At 37.1% G+C, this 25,484-nt stretch overlaps 3 protein-coding genes across 4 annotated transcripts in view; 1 reads left to right on the top strand and 2 right to left on the bottom strand.

Moving 5' to 3' along the window:
• Positions 1–4,842, top strand: part of kcnb1 (potassium voltage-gated channel, Shab-related subfamily, member 1) — a 28,005-nt gene extending 23,163 nt beyond the window's left edge. For both annotated transcript variants that reach the window (XM_043241034.1, XM_043241033.1), the window contains exon 3: positions 249–4,842. In XM_043241034.1, coding sequence (XP_043096969.1) covers positions 249–2,174 — 1,926 coding nt within the window. In that variant the 3' untranslated portion in view covers positions 2,175–4,842. The remainder of the gene's footprint in view (positions 1–248) is intronic.
• A 2,260-nt stretch (positions 4,843–7,102) lies between these two features.
• Positions 7,103–11,574, bottom strand: si:dkey-7k24.5 (somatomedin-B and thrombospondin type-1 domain-containing protein). The gene is made up of 5 exons (XM_043242888.1): positions 11,292–11,574; positions 10,205–10,396; positions 9,652–9,727; positions 8,901–9,083; positions 7,103–7,748 (listed from the first exon to the last, which is right to left on the bottom strand). Exons 1-5 carry the CDS (start codon positions 11,572–11,574, stop codon positions 7,631–7,633), a joined length of 852 nt encoding a protein of 283 aa, XP_043098823.1. The 3' UTR covers positions 7,103–7,630.
• A 4,843-nt stretch (positions 11,575–16,417) lies between these two features.
• On the bottom strand, positions 16,418–25,351 carry stau1 (staufen double-stranded RNA binding protein 1). The gene is given in 16 exon segments (XM_043241059.1): positions 16,418–16,536; positions 16,725–16,804; positions 17,703–17,825; positions 17,905–18,020; positions 18,023–18,229; positions 18,314–18,389; positions 18,781–18,927; positions 19,079–19,222; positions 20,294–20,506; positions 21,151–21,246; positions 21,333–21,504; positions 21,620–21,770; positions 22,602–22,782; positions 22,860–22,981; positions 23,821–24,143; positions 25,175–25,351. Coding segments are annotated over 15 exon segments (2,106 nt in total). The 5' UTR covers positions 24,011–24,143; positions 25,175–25,351; the 3' UTR covers positions 16,418–16,448.
• Positions 25,352–25,484: the final 133 nt, after the last annotated feature.

Here is a 25,484-nt window from a genome sequence, read left to right as displayed (position 1 = left end):
ACCTATAGTGAAAATTAAAGAAGAAATCCCTTAGTGGAAACTTCATATTGCCACCATGTCTTGGTTTAAACACAGATGTTGGATTAGGGTTAGTATAGAACAATTTCACAAAGTATGAATGATCTGTCAAGCCATCACTACCCAGTGTTTTTACCAATGTGTAAGAGATCATGAGACACAAACCTCATTATTGAAGTTTTTTCCTGTTTTCTAATGGTGAATTTTTTGTTTGTTTTTTTGTCTTTCAGATCTTGGCAATCATTTCTATTCTATTCATTGTGCTCTCCACTATCGCTTTGTCTCTTAACACCCTCCCAGAGCTGCAAGACACAGACGAGTTTGGTCAGACAACTGATAATCCCCAGCTGGCCCATGTGGAGGCGGTGTGCATCGCTTGGTTCACAATGGAATATCTTCTTCGTTTCCTTTCCTCACCAAACAAATGGAAATTTTTTAAAGGTCCCCTCAATGTCATCGACTTGCTGGCCATCCTACCATATTATGTCACCATATTCCTGACCGAGTCCAACAAGAGCGTGCTGCAGTTTCAGAATGTGCGGCGGGTGGTGCAAATCTTTAGAATCATGCGGATTTTGCGCATCCTCAAGTTGGCACGACACTCCACTGGGTTGCAGTCACTGGGCTTCACGCTACGACGGAGTTACAATGAGCTGGGCCTGCTTATCCTCTTCTTAGCAATGGGGATCATGATCTTTTCGAGTCTAGTTTTCTTTGCAGAGAAGGACGAGGATGACACCAAGTTCAAGAGTATCCCTGCATCCTTCTGGTGGGCCACTATTACCATGACCACTGTTGGATATGGGGACATTTACCCCAAGACGCTTCTGGGTAAGATCGTTGGTGGACTCTGCTGCATAGCAGGAGTGTTAGTTATTGCTCTACCTATTCCCATCATCGTCAACAACTTCTCTGAATTCTACAAGGAGCAGAAACGGCAAGAGAAGGCCATAAAGAGACGGGAAGCTCTAGAGCGAGCCAAACGTAATGGAAGTATAGTGTCTATGAATGTTAGAGAGGCATTTTCACGTGGTGCAGAGCTTCTGGATGTGGTGGTCATGGACAAGGGTGAGAGAACCCAGGACAACCATCTCTCACCCAGTCGATGGAAATGGTCATCCAAACGGGCAGCTTCAGAAACTAGTTCTAATCGTTCCTTCAACCCAGACCAAGGTTCTCCTAGCAAGGCGAGAGCCTCTAGTCCACAGAGGCTTAATGCACAGAAACTAGAAGAGATGTACAACCAGATGGCAAAGACTCAGTCACAGCCCAACCTGAACACCAAAGACAGAGGTTCATCCCGAGCAGGCCATAGAAGGGATGAAATTGAGCTTGGAGCCCTGCCAGGTCAAGGAGGCGACCCGCTGATTGGGGGTCGTGAAGGGATTGTAGACATGAAAAGTCTTTCAAGCATTGACAGTTATATCAGCTGTGCAACAGACTTCCAAGAGAACCCACGTTTCCCCTACAGTCCGGCAGGAGGTCTATCCCTCCCAGAGAGCTCTCGGTTCTCCCACAGCCCTGGTTCTGGTCTCTCTGGTCGTGTCAGTGCTAATCCGAGCCTGCAGACAACCTTGGAGCATGAGACTATGCTCACACCATGTTCTGGTGCTAAACCTCTCAACAGCGAGGGTTCACGGCAACAAGGACTTCTCGGAAACTCCCAGAAAATGCATTCAGTTAGGGTGAATCATCGCAATTGCGGGGAGGCCAGCCCATCAGGTGGTCCTCTGTCTGATAGCTCTCTTCTTTCTGACCACTCCATTCTAAGCCCTGAGGTGTCGGTCTACACAACAGCCAGCAGCAGGACTCCACCTAAGACACCAGAGAGAAAGGCACTCACCCCTGCAGTCTTCACTTTTCACGATGCATCCATCAGCAAGTACATTGATGCAGATACAGATGATGAGGAACACTTGCGTGAAGGTGGCCCGTCGGAGCGTCTTCTGGGTGGCCTGAGCTCCAAGCCTCGACTCAGTGGTTACCAGGGGGCCACCAACCACTTGGAAGCTGCCCAAAGGCTGCTCGGTCAGAACTGCCTATTCCCACTGGGAAGTAGCCCAAGTGTTGGCCATGAGAACCATGTGGCTTCAGAGAATTCACGAAGGCCTAAAGGGGACAGGGGACATTCCAACGTATTTGATAAGGGCCTCTGAGGCCTCAGGGTCATGAGTTGGACTCCAAAGGGAGTCCAAGAAGGGAAAGAAGGCCAAGTTCAGTCAAGGACTTTGGGGAAAGCAGAGACTAATGTACAATGGAGAATCATTTACAGGCATCTGACCAGGGGCCTACCCTGGTGACTTTATGCGGGAGAGTTCACTGGACAACAGTGGTCATGTTACATCATTAAGGAACAGGATCTTGAGGATGTACCACAGGCTACACCTCTTGCCCTTTTTTCTCTCTTCTGTAAACAAGCCTGCTTTGGTGCATCGCAGGGGTAAGATAAAGCCAGAGCGGATCTGGTCTACAGTTGTATGTGAAAAGAACAGAATGTATGCTAAAGCTTAATTAGCTTGAGGCTGAACACTTACCAGACATTTAAGCGCAGATGCGTGTGGTAAATCAAGGGGGACAGTCTGTCACTGCCCATGTCAGCTAGTCACTGTCCAGAGCCCACCTTAAAGATTAGCATTAGAGACATGTTATACCCTGTTTACTAGTGCACCCTTCCCCTGTCCCCTAATAAACTGGCCTTACTTAACTGCAGTTATGGGTCTGCATACAGTATGAGTGCTTGTGTGCAAGCGTATTTGAGATAGGGAGGGCTTATGGTATGATAATGTGCACGTATAAAATAATTAACATTCCTGCACACAAGCTCACTCTCCACATGGTGTGTAATATTACTTGATTAATTTATTTTTATATAGACATGAAGATTATCTTTAGAAGTCTGTCTCACATATTTCTTGTCTCCTATTCACCAGTATAAGAAAAAAACGTGAATTGTTTCATCGAAAAAGACCAAAATATGTTTAAATTTACCTCCCCTCATTTGCTTGTGTGTCATCTTTAAGAATTTTTTTTTCTAGTTTCGCAGATTTTAAAGGGATAGTTCGCCAAAAAATGAAAATTCAGTTTACTTCGTCTCATTTCTTTCCTGTGTAAACAAATATAAATTTTCACAAGAATTTTTTTTTTTGTTCAGCCGGTGGGGTCCAGTATTCTTTAGACCCAAATATTATATAAAGAAATGCATACAGGTTTAAGTGGGTGAATGAATGTGACCAAATTTTCTTTTTTGGATTAACTTTCCCTTTAAAATTCAAAAGGTCTTGTTAATTAAGAAAATTACAGAAGATTTTTGCTGTGCTTACATGTGTAATATTGTCTTTCAACAGGCCCATGTTTATGACTGCTTATGTAAAAAAACTATTACGTAGCACATGCATATTCCTCAGCCCAAACCGAAGCAACAATGAGAACGAATGGACAACACATACCTCGACATGTTGTTACCAGATATTGGTAAATGATGGAAGGCTAGAATTAAATCTGACCGAGAAACTACTGAAAACCTTCAGGTCAATTCAACATTTCAGTTCGAATTACCAGTTTCATAGCAGTATATGCTGTCTCAAACACGAATATTTCTGAATATAAGAATAAATATATATTTCTAAAGTATTTTCTAGATGATCATACGACGTGAGGGAGATGGTATCATACTTTTGCATTGCCAGGGGAGAATGTTTATTTTAAAATATATGATTTAATAAAAGGTTTTATGGGACATTTTGTGTCCTCAATTGTTATTCAGGCTCAACATACACGACGTGACCAAGATGACCACCAGTTAATCCCAAGCATTTACCCTTTTTGATAGAGAGCTCTGTAATACAGTACGTAATGCATGGCCAAGTTTACCTCCGAATTTAATACAATCTTTTCATATTACACAAACTTAATATCCATATAGATTAGATTGTTATCTCCAGCATTGCCATCCGCACCATTCTGTATCCACATGCATACGCATAGTCCAGCATGTATTCACAGGTATGAAGACAATGTCCTGAAGACGACTATATCCAGTTTCCATGGTGACCACAAGCCCCCCCTGCTAGCGCTCGTATCCAATTTGAAAACCGGGATAGCGAGGGCTAAATTAGATCAAAATCATACACTCAATTGCATCTGTGTCAACAAATAGCATCACTAAAAGTCACATTGTCAGAATGTACTTGTCTCTTAGAATATGTATGTGTGTGCATGTGTTATCAGGGGAGTGCGAAGATGATGGGGGGAAACTCGGCCTCTCCCGAGACTTGCGAGTGTGTGTGTACGCTTCCATCCTTGTCTCAACGATTTTAGCTGAGTTGAACTGAGGTGTGAACGGAATACCAATTTTCTGCAAGAGAGCGGAGGGAGGGTGTGATTGGGAGGAAAAAAAATCTGCAAGTGAGAGGGATCTTCCCTCTCCCCTCAATAAAGAATAATTTATGAATGCAACGATGTGTACCGCTTACAGTAATGGTGGGAAAGGAAGCTTCTTTCTGAGTGCTAAGGTCCCTTGCTCCACTTGTGGTCTTTCATGTGGATATTATTTAATATCCATGATTTTTTGGGTGTATGTTCCGCATTTAATGACCTATTCATTCAGTAGATTCATATGGAGAGAACATAATGTGACTTTACTGAAGCCATTCAAAACTCTATACTGTATCTGTGTTAGGCTGTGCCCTGAAATCAATGTTTTGTCACCTGTTTTTTTTTTGTATTGATCCATGGGTGAATCTCACAAAGAAATATGTCAGAAATTTCACCCAACAAGCAAAAGAGAATAATTTAATATTTTAATTTAATATTTTTGAAATTTTAAAAATGATTTATAAATATATATATATATATATATATATATATATATATATATATATATATATATATATATATATAAAGAATGTAAATAATATGTAATTTTCTACAAATATATAAAAACCCAACTGAATACAAATAATTAAAGAAAAAATCAGTTTAAGGTAATATATATTAGTGCTGTCAAACGATTAATTGCGATTAATCGCATACAAAATAAAAAAAATTTGTTTGCGTAATATATGTATGTGTTCTGTGCATATTTATTATGTATACATAAATACACAAACATACAGAATATATTTTTAAATATTTATATCTATATTTACATTCATATAATCTATATTATAAATACATATATTTAATATATGAACATATTTTCATGAAATATATATATGCATGTGTGTGTGTATATATAAATCATAAATATACAGAGCACACATACATATGTTACGTAAACACATAAAATTATTTTGGATGGGATTAATTGTGATTAATCATTTGACAGCAAACATACTGCCTCCCGCCCCAAAAGATTTCTGTACTAAAATGAGTCTTGGATGTTTTGCTTTTGAAAACATTTGCTTTTTTTAACTGCATGCTAAAAATGAGAAATTAGACTAAAATTAGAAAAATAATTTTAATATAATAGCCTACGTATACATTTAAATGATGAACATCAAAGGAAAATGTCCTTAATTTGTAAAGTAAACAATATTATAATCTCAAAAATCTTGCTGGCTCTTAATACGGTTTTCTTTACGCAATATGTAATACCAGTTTTTCCATTGAAATACATCATTTGTGAGATTCACCCCCATATAGTCCATGGGAATTGCTCAATCCGAGATGTCAGAGATTAACATATGTTGTATTATTGCTGATATATGTTCTGCAGATGTCATTCTGTAAAGTCCCACAGGAACACTTGCAGTGCAGTGCGCATAAAGCATTTACAAAGATTAAAACGAATGATATATATATATGGGTGATTATTTTGAGGATATTTTCTGACACCAGTCTACAAACAGTGATGACAATCAGCAATTTGAGTCCAATGTCAGTGTCTTATTGGATGGTTTGATGGCATTAAAGGTGTTTTGTCTAAAATACCCACCCACATGACAGCGCACGTTGCAATTCATCATGGTACATATGTAAAATCCTTCAAATTAAGTGGTATTAAAATTTCTCACAAATGTGTCAAACTGTGATGACCTAATGATGCGTCAAGCATCAACATGGACACTGTTTGAAAAAGAAATTTTGTTACTTTTGCTTTACAGTAACATGTATTAATCGGCACTTTGACTTTTATTTCATCTGATTATTAATAAGAGGGTTTGTGACGATTTATGTATTTCATTTCAACGAGAAAGCACAAATAAGATTTATTTGATTCTTCTTGTTTTCTTATGAAATTGTACAACAGTGGTAACTAGAAGTATGAAATTTAGGAAATATGAAATTTAGGAAGTATTTCACGATTAAAAGAAATTACCGTAAACATCCATATAGAATTTCCAGGGAACAAAAAAAAAAAAAAAAAAAAAAGAGAGCACTGTTTACAATCCCTCCCTTGCCCTAAATCTTCTACAATGTTGTTTGTAGGTCTAAAGGCTGTTTGTTTTGTAATCTTTCTACCTGTTGACTTTCTATGCCGTTGTTTCTGTATGTGTGTTATGTTGTTTAATGCATGTCGTACCTCTGAAGCTGTAACTTGTTCTGTATGTGACAAAAAGCCAATTCCTTGTCTTGTATAGGAAAAAGAGCCAAAAATGTGTCAACATGTCCTGAAATCTTTTGATTTCTTTGCAGTATGAAGAAGAGATATCCCCCTTCCCCCTTGGTTGGCTGGAAATCAAATAAATGATACAGATTATTAATTTTACCTATTATTCTGTGTTGTCATTACAGTTTATACGCATGACACTGAATGGCGTATCCCTACAGGCCCTTAAAAGACTAGTTCACACTTAGAAGTCATTTGCTCTAAAGAATAACGACAAAAGCAATGTGATACTTTTATTTACTGCTTTTAATATATTACTGGTTAAATTTCAATATTACTGCCGAAAGGATTAGCTCAACCAAAAAATGTATCTGTTTGGAGAAATTTTGCATTACTTGATTTGCTCACCAATGCAGTAAACGGGTGCCGTCAGAAAGTACAAACTAATAATCTAAATAATCTAAAAATAACTGCAGTCTGACTGCAGTCCATCAGTTAACATCTTGAGAAGTGAATAGCTGTGTGTTTGTTAGAAACAAATTATTAATGTGTTTTTTTCTGTAAACCATTGCCAAAATACCGGTCAGTCTATAATTCATAATTGAAGCTTCCTCCAGTGAAAACAGTCCATCTTCTGTTGTCCTTTCACATCAAAATCCACACAAAATGTTAACTGATAAACTGGAGATTTACTCAGCTCTTATTCTGACGGCACCCATTCACTGCAGAGGATTCAAGTGATGCGAAGCTAAATTTCCCCAAATCTGATGAAGAAACAAACCCATCCACATCACGGGTGGCCTGAGGGTGAGGGAACTGTCAGCACATTTTCATTTTCAGGTTAAACGGTTCCTTTAATCATAAAACGATGGCCATTAGCGTTAGTCTTTTATGAATAAATGGGAATTAACTGTGACTAATATTGAATCTTTTCTTGATAACGCACTGTAATGAGGTATCAACTGTATCATTTGGCATACAAGCATAGAGCCGGTCCGAGCTACCAAAACAGTCTCCGCTCATTCCACCCTGACCCCGTTTGGGCTGACTGAAGTGTGCGAGTCAGATGAAGAGAAAACTGTGTACAGTAGGACAGGAACAGGAGTCTCGTCGACGGACCCGTCTCCACAGCCCTTTGCAACGAGAATTCCCCACGGCCTGCCACTGCAGAGACAAGCTCCTAAGAGTGAGAGAGCGAGAATATGATGGGAAAAGATGATAGAGGAAGACAGATAGAGTGATGGGTATCGCTCTGGCCGTTGCCCTTGAGCTAGGTTAAGAGTTCCAACCCTACCTCATGAATAATACAAGCGTTTTATGCGTTGGTTGACGTAAAACACTGTTATAGTACCATTGAAAACACTACACATCTAAAAATACACCAGCATCGTTAGGATTTTAAATTTAGCACAGAATAAATAGGCAATTGCCGTCTTTTTGTTAAAAAACATAACAAGGCTCTAGAGTGCTCCAGTTGAGTGCACACGTCTTAAAGCAGTACAGGATGTTTTAGCTTTTGAATATTTAAAGATGTGTCATGGTTCCCTCTAGTGGCCAAGATCCAGTCTCAATTACTTGGAAAAACCTGGCCTACTTCATGTCAGGAGACCATATTTTATACAAGATTTTTTAGACTTGTCACGACATTTCGTAATGGCTTGTCATTGCAATTTAGAACTGTATGAATCACATAATTATTTACATATAATAATTCCACAGCTCAGTTTTCTATAGTTCAAATGTTTAGATAACAATATATAAGGCAATCAATGCTTTTAATAAGCAATGATGCATTAAATTGATCAAAAGCCACACTAGTAATAAGAAATGTTTCCAAAAGCACCAAATCAAAATGTTAGAATGAATTCTGAAGGATCACGTGACATTGAAGACAGTAGTAACGATGCTGAAATTTCAGTTTGCGTCATAGGAATAAATTGCATTTTAAAATATATTGAAAGTAAAAAGCTATTTTTAAAATATAATAATATTTTGCAATATTACACTGTACCTATCGTATATTAAATCCTCCATTAAAAAGTGATATTTGGGTTGTTTAAAATCCTAGTTTGTTGTAGGATTAACTTCTGGTACTTCCTGTTTCCTGTTTTGTTTTTTTTTGCTCTATGAGAAGGTGGATTTTTATCACACTAGCCTCGTGTAAACATTTATGATGTCTTAGGGCAATGCTTTCCAAACAACTATTTAAATATTTCTAATGATCACTGCTGATGAGCGGAGTGTCTTAAATTATTGCACCTCATTTGTATTGGACCTAGATGCAAAAATAAATCAATAAGCCATTTATCCAGAAAGGTCCCTGTGCACTCACCCGTCCTGCCCCATGTTCTCCCCGTCCCCGGAGCAGAAGCGTTGGCCCTGGGCCAGTGCGGGTGGTTGGCACTCCACACACACCTGATGCCCCTCCTTCAGGTACCGCATCCAGCGTGTGTGTGGTCTGAAGCTGAGCTGACAACCTGCTGTCAGGGACGTGAGCTTGAACTCCACACAGTACCTGAAGTGTGAACATACAGGCACAAACAATACACAAATAAAATGACACGTACACTTTATACGGTATTTTGATCATTTGAATGCATTCTCGCCAAAAACTATAAATGCAAAAAATTGGACAAGTTTTATATTTATACTTCTGGCAAGGATGCATTCAAATAATCAAAAGTCATAGTACAGATTTGTAAGGCTTACGAATTCTATACGCTGTTCCTTATGTGAACTTCTTAAGGGTTTCCTGGAAATAAAAGTATCATGGTGTCCACAGCAATGTTAAGCAACACAACTGTTTTCAGTCTTTATAATGCTAATATATGTTTCTTTAGAATGATTCCTGAGGGATCATGGGAAACAGTAGCTTAGCATCACATGAATGAATAAGATTTTAAAATATATTAAAATTATATTAAATTATATGATGCATCTACTGTGATATTTAACATGTATTAAAACTCAGTTACGTCAAATTTTTGTGTTTCACAATAATACTGCTTTACTGTATTTTTGATCCAATGAGACAGATACCGAGATAGTGCCATTTTTGTTGCTTTTTTAGCGTCAGATCTTACCCTGTGATATTGTTGTCCAAAATCTCCCTCTTTTTCCTTGCATTTCCATAACCACCCGTGGTGATGAGAGCTGGCACTGCAGAATAATGAGACAGAGGAGTAGGTTAAAGATTAAGGGAGAGAGATTTTAATGCATATGTGCCCCCATCCTTCACCTGCAGTCTCGTAAGAAGCTTCAACTCATTTTCAAAAAGCACATGGCTGCTCGGGATAACAGGTGACATTTAGATTGCTGCTTTAGTGCCTAGAGAACATGCACCGACGAAGACGATTACGGTTCATCATTTGATTACAGTCACAAACAGTCTGTGTACTGATAATGCGATTATATAAGATAAATATTCACTCAGATAAATGGGATGTAATGTGTACTGTGGAGTCCATCAAAGATTAACAATTCAATGGAAAAAATAATGGTTGTGTGAATGCATTTCAGACGCTTTTATTACGGATCATAAGGGTTGACCTCAGACCCATCCATTGTTGATTATGATATGTGACATTTTTGTTGATGGATGGCAAATGGCTTTGCTCAAGCTTTAGATTTCCGTACCTAGCGATTGTAGGCAGGGGCCGTGCTGGTTGTGATACTCCGCGCAGCCTGCGGTCTGGTGTAGAGAGGGACAGGGTTCGCCTCCATTATGCGCTTCCTGAATCACCTGTCTCTGCCTGGTGCGCAGTGTGGGTTTACACGGCTCCAGACAGTCAGACCACACGCTCCATTCACTCACCACACAGGATACGGCTAAAACACACACACACACACATATGTAGAAGTTGAAGCAATGATAAGCAGCAGCAACAGAAAAAAAAGTGTTATATCATACATTTTATCATCACCAAAAACAGGTTTTCGTGACCACCCTCCCTCCGAATCTGTACTTGAATCTACTGAAACTGGCTTTTTCGTTGTTGTTGTTGTTGTTGTGCCTTCAAGGCCTCTTTGCATGTAAAATGAGACTTAGTGTCTCCAGTGTAGTTTTTAACTGAACCATTACACATTACACTGCGACAGGATCACAAAACAATCTGCGCTAAAAAGATGTTTGAAAGCTTTTGTCCTCCAGTGTGTTAAATAATAAAAAGCGGCAACATTTCTAAAGTACTGCGCTTTTCAAAGGCCACAGAAACTTTGTTTTGTATGGATGCATGCAACAATGCCGGCTCACTACATTCTGTGTTAAATGTATATCCCTGCTACAAAAAATGTATTACATTTGTGCTATAAAGTAAAATTTGAAACTAAAACACACACACACACACACACACACACATATACAGTATATACATATATATAGACATTGAAAACTGTTATTTTAAATTTTAAGAATATTTCTCAAAATAACTGTTTGCAATCAAATAAATGAGCATTAGAAATGTCTTTCAAAAAATATATAAATCCTAATATATTAAGTATTATTATAATATATTGTTAACAGCATGTTATACTCATTAAAATCTTGATGTTAACAAGGTATTCAGGTTTTTTTTTTTTTTTTAGTTATTTTTATTATTAATGTTGTTATATTTTCTAGAAAATATGCTTTAAATACAAAGCTGTGGGTAAAACTGAATAAAATCCAGTACATCGTCTGTTTTATCATTTTGATAGCATTTGAAAAATGTAAGATTTTAGAAACCTGGACAGGCAAGGTCATAGTCGTGACAACAGTCCAATGTCGTCTTGCATGCCTGGTCGCAGTAACATTCCCCATAGGAGCGATCTTTCCTCCAGTCTTCAGTAATACATGACTGGTTTTGTCCAGTGCAACACAGTCCCGTATCCTGACAACCTCCTTCGCTCTGGGACATCAGTGTTACCAGCAGAGCAAGGTAAAAAACCATCCATGAGCATCTGGAACTGCACGCTGACATGATAATGAGCAGCCTGAAAATGTCGCTCCACGCATCTGAAGAACTCATGCATGTAATCGACTTCTACATCTTGCTGCACCTCTGAGCTGGACTGTGGCATTTATTGGGCCTGTTTTAGATGACACGCTTCACTCAGTCAGAGATTTCGGTGGATTTTTTGCCTCATGGCACTTATATGAAATTTGTTTAAAATGTAATTTTTTTTTTTCTCAGAATTTTAGCATTACATCACTTTGCTCACCAATGGATCCTCTGCAGTGAATGGGTGCCGTCAGAATGAGAGTTATCCACATGACTAAAGTCCATCTACAACTTATGAAGCGAAATACTGCAAGTTTGTAAGAATCCATCATTAAGATAAAGAATGAAGATAAAGAATAAAGAATTGGGAAGTCAGAAATCACTCCCTATATAAATGACAAAGATTTAAGTAACGAACGATCTCAAATATTTTGCTCTTAGCTAATAGAATGAATATAAGTGTATCTAATGTATGCAAGTGTATTTTGCATATACAGTTGTTAGATCGTTTTTTATGGTTGAGGACCCTCTTCAATGTTTCCTTAGCTGGCCAGGATTGCCCATTGATGCTGAAACATGTGAAAAGAGAGGATTAAATTAATTCCTGTAGCTAGAGGCTATTCATGCAGAAAGAACAATACCATAGGAACCGCTGTAATGTAGGGCCTCATATATTCACACTCCCATGTCTCATATGCAAAGACAGAGGGACTTAATTATTTGAGGTAAATGGCACATGCAAGGGCATACATAATGTGTGTGTAAAATAAATGGAGCTTTGATATATGTACGCGTAAAAAGCCATGGGGCTTTGAGAATTTTTTTGGGTGCCTTTTTGTTGTTAATGTATAATCCAGTGCATCCATTGTGCTTAGTTTAAATCAGTACACTTGTTATTTTTTTCTTATAATTTATCGTCTTAAAAAATAGTTGCGATTATTAGTAAGTAATAGCAGTAGTGGTACTAGTAGTACTAGTTTGACAACGTCTGCAGGTTTGAAAAGCAAGGTTAAGATGATTTGTTTAAAACATGCAATCAAATATGAAGACCTTTGATGCATTCTTCACAAACTTATCTACTTACTGAGTTGTTGTTAAAATGTATTTTTGTGCAAAGGCACAGTTTAAACTAATAAATGTGGTTTATGAATATCCACTGTATATATTGTTTTTGTGGTTTAGGTCTCTTAATGATTATTTATGTGGCAAGTTGATTTGATTACTTGCAAGGACTATAATTGTGAAACAGCTTTAGTGAGGACTTCATAGTTTCTGGAGGTTTTATATAGGATATATAAACAGAGTTTGTTAAATTACTCTAGCAAAGTATTCCTTTTAAAATTATTTCAGTTATATATTTTTATTTAGTCCCATTTATTTACCAGGTGTTGTTATTAAAGCATTTTCCGAAAAACGTTGCTTCTTTTCTTAAACTTTCTAGATTTCGTCACAAATGTTTTACGAGAAAACGCGAAACCGCTGAAATGAGCTCATTTTAAACAAGCTTATTTGGTTGCTCCAAATATCTTCACCTAATCCTGAGGACATGAGCGTTTAAACAGCTCTGAGGGGAATAGCGTGACTAGTTCGGAGACGGTCTGCTTGGCTGTCTCACTCACTCCCCAAGCACACACCTCTACACGGGTACCATGATTTTGCTAATGCAAATATATATGATGCTAAGCCCAAAGACGGCAAGTCGGCGCTTAATAACCGGCTCTGGAAGAGCCCTGGGCGGCCTTTCCACCCTGGAGCTTTCGAAGCATGATGCAGAAGCAGTGCTGTAGGACATCAACGGAGAAATTAATGAGGACACGACAAAGCTAGTGAGAGCGAGAAGGGAGTGGGCACATGGGTATAGGGTGGATGCGATGTGACAAACCGGGAAGAAGCGCACCGCACAGCCGACCAGGTCGTGATGTGACCTACTTGGAGAACAACGCCGAGGTGCTGCCCGGTGAGAGACGCCTGGACTGTCCTGATGCCATGTGGAGAGGACTTTGAAAGTAAACCATCACGCTCTCTCCTTCTACTCACCCTCATGCCAGCTAAGATAGATGAGCTTGTTTGTTCATCAGAACAGATATGGAGACATTTAGCATTGCATCGCTTTCTCACCGAATCTTCTGCAGCTAGTCCAAACAGCTGATGAAAACACAACAGTAATCCACAAATAACCAACACGGCTACAGTTCATCAGTTAATGTCTTGCGAAGTGAAAGCGTTTGTACGAAATAAATCCAGTATTTTTGAGGTGAAAATACTGGTTCTCAGGGAAGCCTGCTTCCAGGGGGGAACGAGAATCTCTTACTCACCGACTTAGGCTACCCCTTCCTGGGGAAGCCCTCTCTTCCGTATCCCCCTGGTTGTGACTTCCAGGGGAAACGGGACTCTCTTCCTCCCCGACTGAGGCTACCCTTTCCCAGGGATGACCTCGGAGAAACTCCCTGAAGGGTCCTCTGGGGGAACCCCACCTGTTCTCCGTTCGTACCCGGTACTCCGCCTATTAAGCCCGGGTCACTATCCCAGCACAACTATGCTCTCTGGAGAACCATGCCACTTTTTTGGGGGACTTCCAGGGAGGGGAGTCTACCTGCTCCCCTGCCCGCCTGAGCCTCCCGCTTCCTGGGGAAGCCCTTTCCTCTATATACCCCTGGCTTTGACTTCCAGGGGTACGGGACTTTTCACGTGCTCCCCCTGATGAACAGCTTTGGAGACAGACATTTAGCATGTAGTGCTAAATGTCTGACTCCAAAGCTGTTCGGCATTTTTTTTTTTTTTCAACTATCTTTGTCATTTTTGGATAATAGTATCAGAATGTGTACATGTAAATATAAGTAAAAAAATAGACTCTCAATAGATTACAGAAATAAAGATGCTTAAAACATGCTCAAAACAAATTCTCTGAATCACCTTCTCTGATGTAAACATCTTATTCCTATATGAAAGTCTCACTTTGATCCGCTTAATGCAAATAACCGTGACAGCATTAAGCAGATGTGTGCACTGGATGCCAACTTTGCGTTTTATATATGTATTCAACAGGCAGACATTTCGATCCAAATGCATTTAAGCGAAATTACATATGAGCTTCTGATTTATCATTTGAGCGGCTAATTGGAGAGTTTGATTTATTAATTTAGCATTTATCTCCATTACGTCTCCATTTACGCAACCTAATGCCATTACAATTATGTTGTTTTCATGGGAAACAATCGGATGATTTTAGAAGAATGGTAATGCAGCTATTCATAATAGAAGTGGCTCCCGATATCCAAAAAACAAAGAGCGTGAGAAACCTCATTCCTAACTGAACCAAATGAGATTTCAGAACTTTGCCCGAGGTGAATTGCAATTTAAATTTCAATCTCTTCCTTGCAAGCAATTGTTTGGTTTCACATATGTGAATAATATTGAATACTTAAATACTGTCATTGTGCTTTTAGAGCTGTATGAAAATTTGTATAGAATTCTCAGTTTGTGTTCCACAAAAAAACCAGAGCGCATATGGTTTTGAACGTTTCGAAAATTTAGTGTAATCTATATGCATTAAGTTTGTTAAGGTGACATTTTTAACTGTTTTTGAAAGAATTCTCTTGTGCTCAACAAATGTTTCATTTGTGCGATCAAAAATACAGTGCAAAAAGTAATAATGTAAAATGGAGTTAATTGCTTAAATATATATGTCATGGATGAACTTTTTGAACTTTTGATCCACTTCAAATGTTGACTACTATATTTTTTATATTTTATATCAATATATAAAACATATTCATCTATCTAATATGATTTCCTTGACAAAAATAAATATGCACAACATTTTTAAAAGAAACATTGCACATTAGTACAATTTTATGAAAACGGAGATGCATATTTTTCTAAGCTTCTTTGAACTTTGATGAGCTTATTTATATAGGCAATATTGAATAATATATTTTAAATAAGAATAGTTTGGTTTTTATAGAAAATTATTACAATAAAGTATTATTTACTACAAAAAGAATAAAAATAATAAAAAATAATGCATTCGGTAAATTTTCCCTTATACTTACAGGTTTTCCAACTGGAATTCCTGAGATTACTATTTATAGCACACACACACAGTTTTTTTATATGTGCAAGAGGCACATAATTTTTACTTATATATTACATTAGGAAAACAGGATGCAACTTGTATAGAGATGGGTGGGGTCAACACTGATAGGAGAATGCATCAGTCTAACTGATATGACCGAAGATTATCGTGCTTGAAACAAACATTCACTCACTCACTCGCTTCCATACACACAACAAAAAAACACCACCACACACACTCTACACTGAAGTCACAACAACATTTTCCCAGACCTACATGAAAATGTAGACATAATTAAAAACTTTTTTTTGTGAGTATTATGGTCGTCAACTCAAAAAAGCACTAGAGAAAAACCATCCAGAGCAGAGATGTGTTTTAGAGCTTCATCATATCCTTCAATGGGGTTTTATACTGCACTTCACAACAGCGCTAACACAACAACCCAACTTACTGGGTTCCTATAATACAACGTTAAAAAGAAACGAAAAATAAAAGCGTGAACAAAAGATCGTGACACTGAAAACATGACGTCCTCGGAGCAACGAAGAAAAGCCAATCTACTCAAGTCAAACTTCACGATAATCGGTTTACAGTTTAACAACGAAAACAAAACCCACCACTTCACTGGATATGATGAGGCGACTTTTCCAAAGCCTTAAAGTTTAAAAACGTATCGCTGCACGTAAACGATCGACATCTCTTGACCTGTGTTTTGAATACTTTTAAAAATTACTCAAAAGGCCTTTTTGGGCAGCCAATCAAAACTCCGCTTATAATTTTTCCTCTAGTGTTTTGAAGATAAAACGACCGGATCAAGTAGTCAATTCTACACTGTTCCATCCAGAGTCTTTCCGATGGTGCTTGAGTTAGCCGGTTTTAATAATGCATCGCCCTCGAGGTCTTGTTTGTTACACCTATGGAAAAGATGACAAGTGAGAATTTCATTGCAATATTTGCAATTACCGGAGTGCTTAAAAAAAAGAAAATAAATTTAACTTACATGAACTAAACATTTAAATGATTTTGAAATACACCTACAAAGTCCACACATGGTAACATATTGTAAAAATTAATAAGAGCCTTTTTAACAGTGGAGACTGACCCTGTCATTGGTCCATTAGCTGTGCGCTCATTGGACTGCTGGTCAAGTTCAGACAGGAGCTTCAGGATGTTCAGAGCAGCCTGTTTAGAGACAAGTAAACAAGATACAAGTTGATAAACACATATACATGCACTGTCTGGAATGACATAAAGAAACAACAAACTGAAACAGACGAAATCCAGAAGAACTGTGGCAACGTCTCAAAAATGCTTGACAAAACCTTCCTGCATGTTATGTTTTACACACAAAAGATGGTCATTGGATTATTACAATTAATGGCAAAACAAATGTTTGGAAATGTAAACTGATAGGTCCTACCAAAACACTGCATCATTGGTGAAAATACTACTTATTATTTTGCCACTGTACTTTAAATTATATATATTTTCATTTGGTGAGGAAGCTGAATTTTAATTTAGTGTGTGTGTGTGTGTGTGTATGTGTGTATATATATATATATATATATATATATATATATATATATATATATATATATATATATATATATATATATATTACACACACACACTAACAAAAAAACTAACATTCTGAAATATTATTGGAATTTAAAACCCATTTTCTATTTTAAGATTTAAAAAAAAAATATTCCTTATAATATATATTTTCAACATAAGACTAAAAACAACTAAAATGTATAAAAATGTCAAAAATGTACACACAAACATAAACATAACTACATCTAACAAAATTACAGCATCTCATTTTTACTAAAATGAAAAAAAAAGCATTTCTTATTATCAGTGTTTAAAACATAATATTTTTGTGAAAACAGACCAATTTTTTTTTGGTTTTTTTTGATGAGCAAAAAACATTTATGTACAAACAAACAAAAATGTACACTCCTATGAACACTGATTTATTTATTGCAATCTTGCAGTTTTTTTTTGTTTGTTTGTTGAGAAAGGTATATATAGTATAACACAGTAGATGTGTTATTATAATTAATATTTAACTTGCCATGTCATGGCAGGACTCCACGTCCTTGCCGATGCCGTGGCTGATGAGAGGTGGCTGAGAGGAGCAGTTGATCAGAGACACAAACTCATTCTTGTTGTTTTTGGGAAAGTCTTTGTATTCAACCTGTCAAAAAAAAGGATACCGATTGGTTGAGCAACATCACTTGGGTGGATAAGTGTGTGTTCACTGTTAGATTGAATACCTGTAAGCCCTGTACAGTGGCCAGGTAGCCGAGCTGTTCGGATGGTCTGGTAAGGGGTCCGTGGGGTCTGTGTGCCAAACTGTTGTTGGTCTTCAGTATACCCTCGGCTGTCGGGATGTCCCGGCGTACAGCAGCTCATTGGCAATCATGGCCGTTACTGTGGCCTTGGCTGGGTTAGGGGCAGCTGTGCGACCGTAGTCTTTGGCATGGGGTCCCTGGTTGGCACCCACCGCCTGTGCCACCTCAGGCACCATGGGTAAAATGCCAGCAGGAAGCTGCTGATGGCTGAGGAAGGGAATTCGGAAGTCCTCCTCTTTATTGACTGCTTCGAGACACAAGAGTCAATTGCGACATCCATGCCGATATGACATTTATGACAAAATATAAAATCTTACTACAATAACCATACCAAAAGTAGCCTTCTCCACAGAGCCCGGCTCAAAAAAGGTCACTTTACGTCCATCTCCAGGTTTCTTAGCAGGTGCCTTAAAGATAAATAAGTGTAGAAATATTTACAACTTTTTTCAGACTATATTTAAGTTTTTATTTTGCTCAATGTTAAGGACTAGCTTTATACACAAAGCAAAAAAAATTAAAAATTTAACTAAACAAAAATCTGACCCTTATTTACAAAGCTGAAATAGTAAAGTTATACAGTTTAACATTTTGTAAATGTAAAATAATTAATTACTAAAAAAAAAACACATTAAGCGTGCTGCATTAATAAGTACACACCTTAACTTTGACAGCCCTAATTCTATTTTTTTGTCAAATCAATTCTTTTCACAAACCCCTTGTTTCCAGTCCTGGATCAAATTTTTAAAACCCCTGAAACTAGTTCCAACATGTTTTCAGTACAAACAAAATGGCGCGCACCTTCTCGTCTGTTTTTAGTGCCGGTTTGGGTGGTTGTGGCTGAGGCACTTTAAAGCCCAGGAGCTCTAACATCTTCTCGGCTGCATTTCGCTTGGCCACTTTTTTACTGGGTCCCATTCCCTCTGCATTCTGACCTGTAACTGACACCTGAAGGAGAGGAAAAACAGGACATTACTTTTTTCAGGGAACATTTCTGGAAAACGTTGGGTAGAAGAAGAGCATGGCCTTCACACAAACTGTGCACTGAACTATTATAAAAATGCTTAGTCAGAGAACAGTCTTCTCGCTGATAGAGTACCTGCATGACAAACTCCCTGCGTCGAGGCAGTCCTCTCTCTGTCACTAAAGTGTACTCGGGCTCTTTTTCTTTCTTAGCCTGCTGGATCTGAGCCAGTCTGCTGATGGGGTTCATGCCCTGACCGTACTCAGGGCTGGTCTGCAACTGAGAGCGGGGGCCATATTCATTAAGGAAAAAAAACACTTCATCAGTGCATTTAGATTAAAAATCTGATGGAAAGAGTATTTTGACATTAAATTAATAGAACTAAAAAATCCCACAATGACAGCAAACGTCTGTGCTGGTATCATCACTCATTTCCATTACTTAATATCAATTAAGTTAGAAATATTTCAGTTACACTGATGGCCTTGATAAGACAATGATAATGAAAGTCACCTCTATATACACTGCATTTCAAAAGTTTGGGGTCAGTATGACTTTAAATAAATTAATAATAATAAAAATATTTAAAAAAATTATTTTGCAATGATGCATTAATTTGATAATCCAAATGTTGCCCTTTGGTACTTTCTATCAAAGAATCAAAAATAAAAAAATGTTTTTAACATTCATAATACTACTAATAATAGCAATAATAATAATAATAATAAAAAATGATGACGCCTGTTTCATGAGCACCAATTTAGCATAGAATGATTTCTGAATGTGAGACTGATAGGTGATATGTTTTATATACAAATATAAAAACAGAAAACAGCTATTTTAAATTGTAAAAAAAAAAAAAAACAATATTACTGTTTTTACTGTATTTTTGCTAAAAAAATTGCCTTGTGAGCATTAATAAAAAAATAAAAAAATTAAATAATTCTGACCCCAAACTATTGAAAAGTAATATACATGTACAGAGCAGAATATATTGAACATTTAAAGAATACAATGATAATTAATATTTACACACAAATGAACACTGTAACGCAAAATTATATATCTAAATAATACATAAATATTAAAAAAAAAGTTCAATGAAATATTCATCCGATGGATTATCCATCAATGCACTATATTAATTTTGGACTAAAACAAATCAAAATGGCTATGTTTGCTAACTGGTTAATCCGGCACAATTATGTAATTGTGAAAAAAAAAGATAATTAATACGGTCACTAAAATAAAGACTTTCCAGGCTGAACTATTATTAGCTAGCAAACAGCCAGCCATCACACAACCATAACAGCCATCAAACTAACTCAGCCAGTCCAAGTCATCTTCTACCTTAATAATGGACTTGCTTTTCTTTTTAATACGTAGTGGTATCTTGTCAGTGACAGGTAGTTGAGGCAGTTTGCGGAGCTCCTCCAAGACAGCGATGGCAGCTAGTTTCTTGGCGATCTTCTTGCTTTTGCCTTCACCCTCCCCCGAAAACTCACCCACAGTTACCCTCACCACAAAACTCTTCATGTGGGGAGGCCCAGTCTCTTTTAGCACCTATATATAAAGACAATACAAATATACAAATATACAAAGTCAACAATTGTTCTAAATACACGATCAAAACGCTTTACTTAAAACGTTAGTTCATCCCAAAATGAAAACTGCCATTAACTACTCACTCATTTCGTTCCAAACCCGTAAGACCTTCCTTCAACGTCAGAACACAAATGAAGATATTTTTGATGAAATCTGACAGCTATCTTACCCCAAATAGACAGCAATGCAATTGAAATGTACATCGGTAAAAACCGTCCATGTGACGTTTTGTGACGCTACAAGTAAGAATTTACTCAACCATTCTTTTCCCAGAAGATCGCGGAAGACATAAAAGAATGGTTAACAAAAGAGTTACTTTTAATTTATTGAGCTATTGATGTCACATCCGGTTTTACCCATTTATTTACTACGTTTCTGGACCTGGGAACATTTGAGTTGCGTTGCTGTTTATTGAGGGTGAGATGTAATCAAAATTACCTTAATTTGTGTCCCGGAGATCAACGATGAAGATCTTACAGGTTTGGAACGACATGAGGGGGATGATAAACTCAATAAAATGACAGTTTTCATTTTGGGATGAACTCATCCTTTAATTATAATGCGCAGTTTTATATACTCGTAACGATGAGATCGCGACATACCTCGAAATTCACAGGCATGTTGCGCTTCAGTGCAATCTCAAACACTTGGCTGATCTCTGATTTGTTAAGGTTTTCTTGTACTGGCTCTTCGTTCATCTGCAGGGTGAACATGACATTTCGGTCACAATTGAATAATGCGGATTGGATAGGCCGTTAATCATGTTAGCGGTATGAAATCTCACCTCAGCTAGTTGTAGCATTATTGGCTCTTTCTGCAGATATTTGATAGCTTTAGCCGCAGCGTCATGTTTGGCTGCTTGACGCGTGCGGCCCTTGCCGTGGAATTGTTGTCCACCGATAGACAGCTCCATATGATACAGTACTGGCCCCACAGGAGGAAATGGGTAGTAATAACTAATCGAGAGAAGAATAGCAAAACAGAATATCATTTAATCAATGAAAATATATAACTCTCATATCATAATCACACTAAATAAGCAAAAGTAACAGAGAAAGAGAGAGTGCATACTGCTGCATGGAGCGTGCATAAGGGCCTGGTGTTCTGATGTTGTAGTTGAATGCTGGTCTCATCCCCTGGTAGGCATCTATAGGTTTGTAGATGGGCTTCTTGCCCAACTTCATACAAAGTGCATTAAGCTCCACAGTGTGGGTTACATTATCTGCATGTGAGAGAAACATGTCAAACTGCTGATCGCACTGCTAACATTCATGAGGTTCAACCTACATGCTACTGTAAATACATTACTATAGTAATATGTTATTCCAGTTTAAAGTAGCCTTTGCTATTTTAATATGTAATTTTATCAGATTTTTCAGCATCCCCATTGTTCAGTGTCACATAATCCTTCAGAAATCATTTTAATATGCTGCTTAAAAAACATTTCCTATTATCAATGTGAATGCAGTGAGCAAAAAGAAATTATTTATTAACCCCCTACCGATCATTGTTTGTTCATTTTAGCTTGAGTACATTTTAAATCACATAGAACTAAATGTTCAAATGAATATTTTTATGAATTTAAAACAAAATTAAAAATGTAAAGAATTATATATATATATATATATATATATATATATATATATTTATTTATTTATTTATTTATTTTTTTCTTTGCTGGGCTGGAGCTCAACTCTTTTTCAATATTTTTTTGAGTTTTTAAGAGTTCTATAGAATCCAGATTCCGCCATTGAATAAAAAAAAAAAAAAAAAAAAAAAAAGAAAGAAAGGTAATTGTGTTTCCGTTTCGCAATTTTGGGATTTTTCAGTTCATCCGTCACAATTCTAACTTTTTTCCTTGCAGTTACTGAAAAGTCAGAATTGCAAGATATACATTTGCAACTCTTAAAAAAATATATTTTGTGAGATTATTTTTGAAAATTTTGTGGTGAAAACAAATATTTCATACAATTCAGTTCTGAAAATGTGGGGAACATCACTTTTTTTTTTTTTTTTTTACTAAGCAGATATAAGGAAAAAAAACTGGACGTACACTCTGAGCCCTTGTAGATCCCACCTGGGTTCTTGCCTGGGTGGCGGGGGCTTCTGTGACTGGGTTTGGGGAGAGAGGTTTGGGCAAGAGCACATGTTGCTGCCGAGTGCTGGGCTTTTTTGATACTGGTCCCCTCTGCATCCCAGTGCTGATCCCCCAGAGTTAACCGCACTGAGAAAATCTGACCAACGCATCAGTAAGTTCAGCCAAGGGGGAAGAGACAGTTTTGTGTGTTTAAAGTAAAGCGGCGAGTCTTACCTTGGAGTGGGCTGGTCCTTGTTCACTGAGTAGCTTGTATTCAGGTTGGATCTTATTGTAACGGGCTAACTCATTTACCAAACACATAGGGGTCTTCTCTTTAGGGTTTGCCATGTTAGATACTAGAGGGCGACATTAAAAGATTAAATCAAGAAGGAAACGTGAAAATGCTACCAATCCAAAAAATTACTTTCGCTATCAAGCCATGACCAGGTCCAGATCGTTTGAAATACTATGGTCAGTAACTTTTTGTTTGTTTTTGAGAAAATCTCAAAAAGGCTGCTTTTTTTTTTTTATTAAAATACATTCAACAGTAACACCGTATAATAATTACAATTTAAAGGCATATGTTCTATTTTAATATATTTCAAAATGTAATTCCTGTGATGGCAAAGTTGAACTTTCAGCATCATTATTCCAGTCTTTTGCTTATTTGCTGCTCAAGAAAAATGCATTACCATCAATGCTGAAAACAGTTGTGCTGTTATATTTTAATGAATTTTTATAGAATTACTTTATTTTTTATTATTATAAATATACTTACTGATTTTAATAATATGCATGCTGGCTGGAAGAAAAAAACATTCCAATCCAACTTTTGAACAGTAGAATAAATTTTTGCAAAAAAAAAAAAAAAAAAAGACTACTGTTATTAGATATGTGTTACAGATATTAAAATAATATTTGTGTTGCTTAGTATTTTTGGTGAATAGAAAATCTTTTGTATTAATGTCAAATTTCATAAATGTTATATATTCTTGCTGAATAAAAATATTAAATCACTTTTAAAAAAATAAAACAAATTTTAGTATATACTAAAAAACTATAAGCATATACTTATGAAATATTATGCATCGTTTTATTGCTGAATTTAAACATTAATAAAAGCATTCCATGTGAGATTTCTATATGGGCCTGGGCATAACTTATATTTCAAATCCTAAAATAATGCTTCACCCACCTGTGGGGTTGCAGAAGGGTGTGGCGGAGGCGGAAGGCAGGGCGGAGTTTCGGAGAGGGTGACTGGCACTCTCTGAGGGCAAAGGAGCAGCGGCGCAGGGAATGCTGAACCCAGGTTGGGGAGGGGCAAGCTGCAAAGGGGCAGCACTGGGTGCAGGGTTGCCAGGCGACTGGAACTGAAGCTGTGACATTCTGATTGGCTGGTAGGAAGGTGGGTTGTTTGAATGACCAGGTATAGACTTTGCAGTCAGACAGAAGTGTTATATGAAAGAGAGAGCGACACAGTGAGGGTTTGTATAATGAAGGACGACTGCAAAGCTTTACCTGCAAGAGAGGAAAAATGAAAAGGATTGTAATTATCTCCCTATAATATGTCTTATTAAGATCATATTGAAAGCTAATCGAAGCGGTGTCGTTTTTATTGTGGAGGGTATGACCTATAACACAATGACAATTCAGATATGCACAAATACAATATATATATATATATATATATATATATATATATATATATAGATAGATAGATAGATAGATAGATAGATAGATAGATAGATAGATAGATAGATAGATAGATAGATAGATAGATTTTCCCCCCCTCAACATGATATTGGAATATTTAAATTTAATTTTTCTATAAACAATTCTGCATGGATAATCAAGTAAACTCAAATTTCTTTAGTCCAGTAAATCCTCGTCTTGAAATATTACTAATATTATAAAAAGTTATTCTTACGTTTAGGCTTTATGGTGTTAATGTAATGCCAAATATCAAAAGGGAAAAAAACAACAACAAAAAAGACATATTACAGTAACATGGTAACAATATCTTATTGGCTGACAATCCCTGGAAACCTGTTCTACAACATAAGATCAAAAGGCATCGTCCTTGCAAAAAAGTTGTGGCGAAATGAAACGTCAGGCAGTGCAATTTAAATTAAACCGATTATTTTACAAATGAACATTAGCACGTACATAATTAGCATGTCCAATATTATCTGACCTGCTGCGCTTCAGCATGCACTGTTAACTATTTTTACGACTACTATTTTTCCACATTTAAAAGAAAAAACGAACGCACAAGCTGGAAATATGAACAGAAAAATAAATATCAGCTGTCAAGACTCCTCCTACCATTACACAAGTAATCAAAGCCAGCGATATACACACACTACAGCTACAAATACAAAACGCATTGCCTCCTTAAACCAGCCCAGTCTGTGTATGTTATGCATGTTTTTTCGTGAAAAGCCGCTGTGACAATATGCGATAAAATCCATTGAGATCAATATGAATGGCTCGAGCTAACACACTAGCAGCTCGCGCATCTCCACAAACGCCGGCTGAATAAAGCTCACCTCGGTTTATTTCTCCCCGGTTGTGATTTACTCCATGAGTTACGATGTTAAAGTGTAGTGTCTGTTCGGTTTCGTCCTGTTTTAAGGGGTTCTGGACTGGTTTAGTATGAAAATACGGGGAAGAGGTAGAGAGGGTGAGTGTAGACAGGGCAAACACTAAAGAGAATAGCCAGATATTTTCCGCCCCTGCCAGGAAATGACATCACACCGGTCATTCGTGAGCTAAAAATGATGAAAAAATTAGTTTTTAATGATCGTTTCTTACATTCAGTTACAATTCAACTTTTTATTTAGTCGTATTTAAACATAA

Source organism: Puntigrus tetrazona, chromosome 6, assembly GCF_018831695.1.
Source record: "Puntigrus tetrazona isolate hp1 chromosome 6, ASM1883169v1, whole genome shotgun sequence".
Classification (NCBI taxonomy): Eukaryota; Metazoa; Chordata; class Actinopteri; order Cypriniformes; family Cyprinidae; genus Puntigrus; species Puntigrus tetrazona.
Note: the sequence above shows the minus strand (reverse complement) of the source record. Positions and strands in the feature narration are given on the sequence as shown.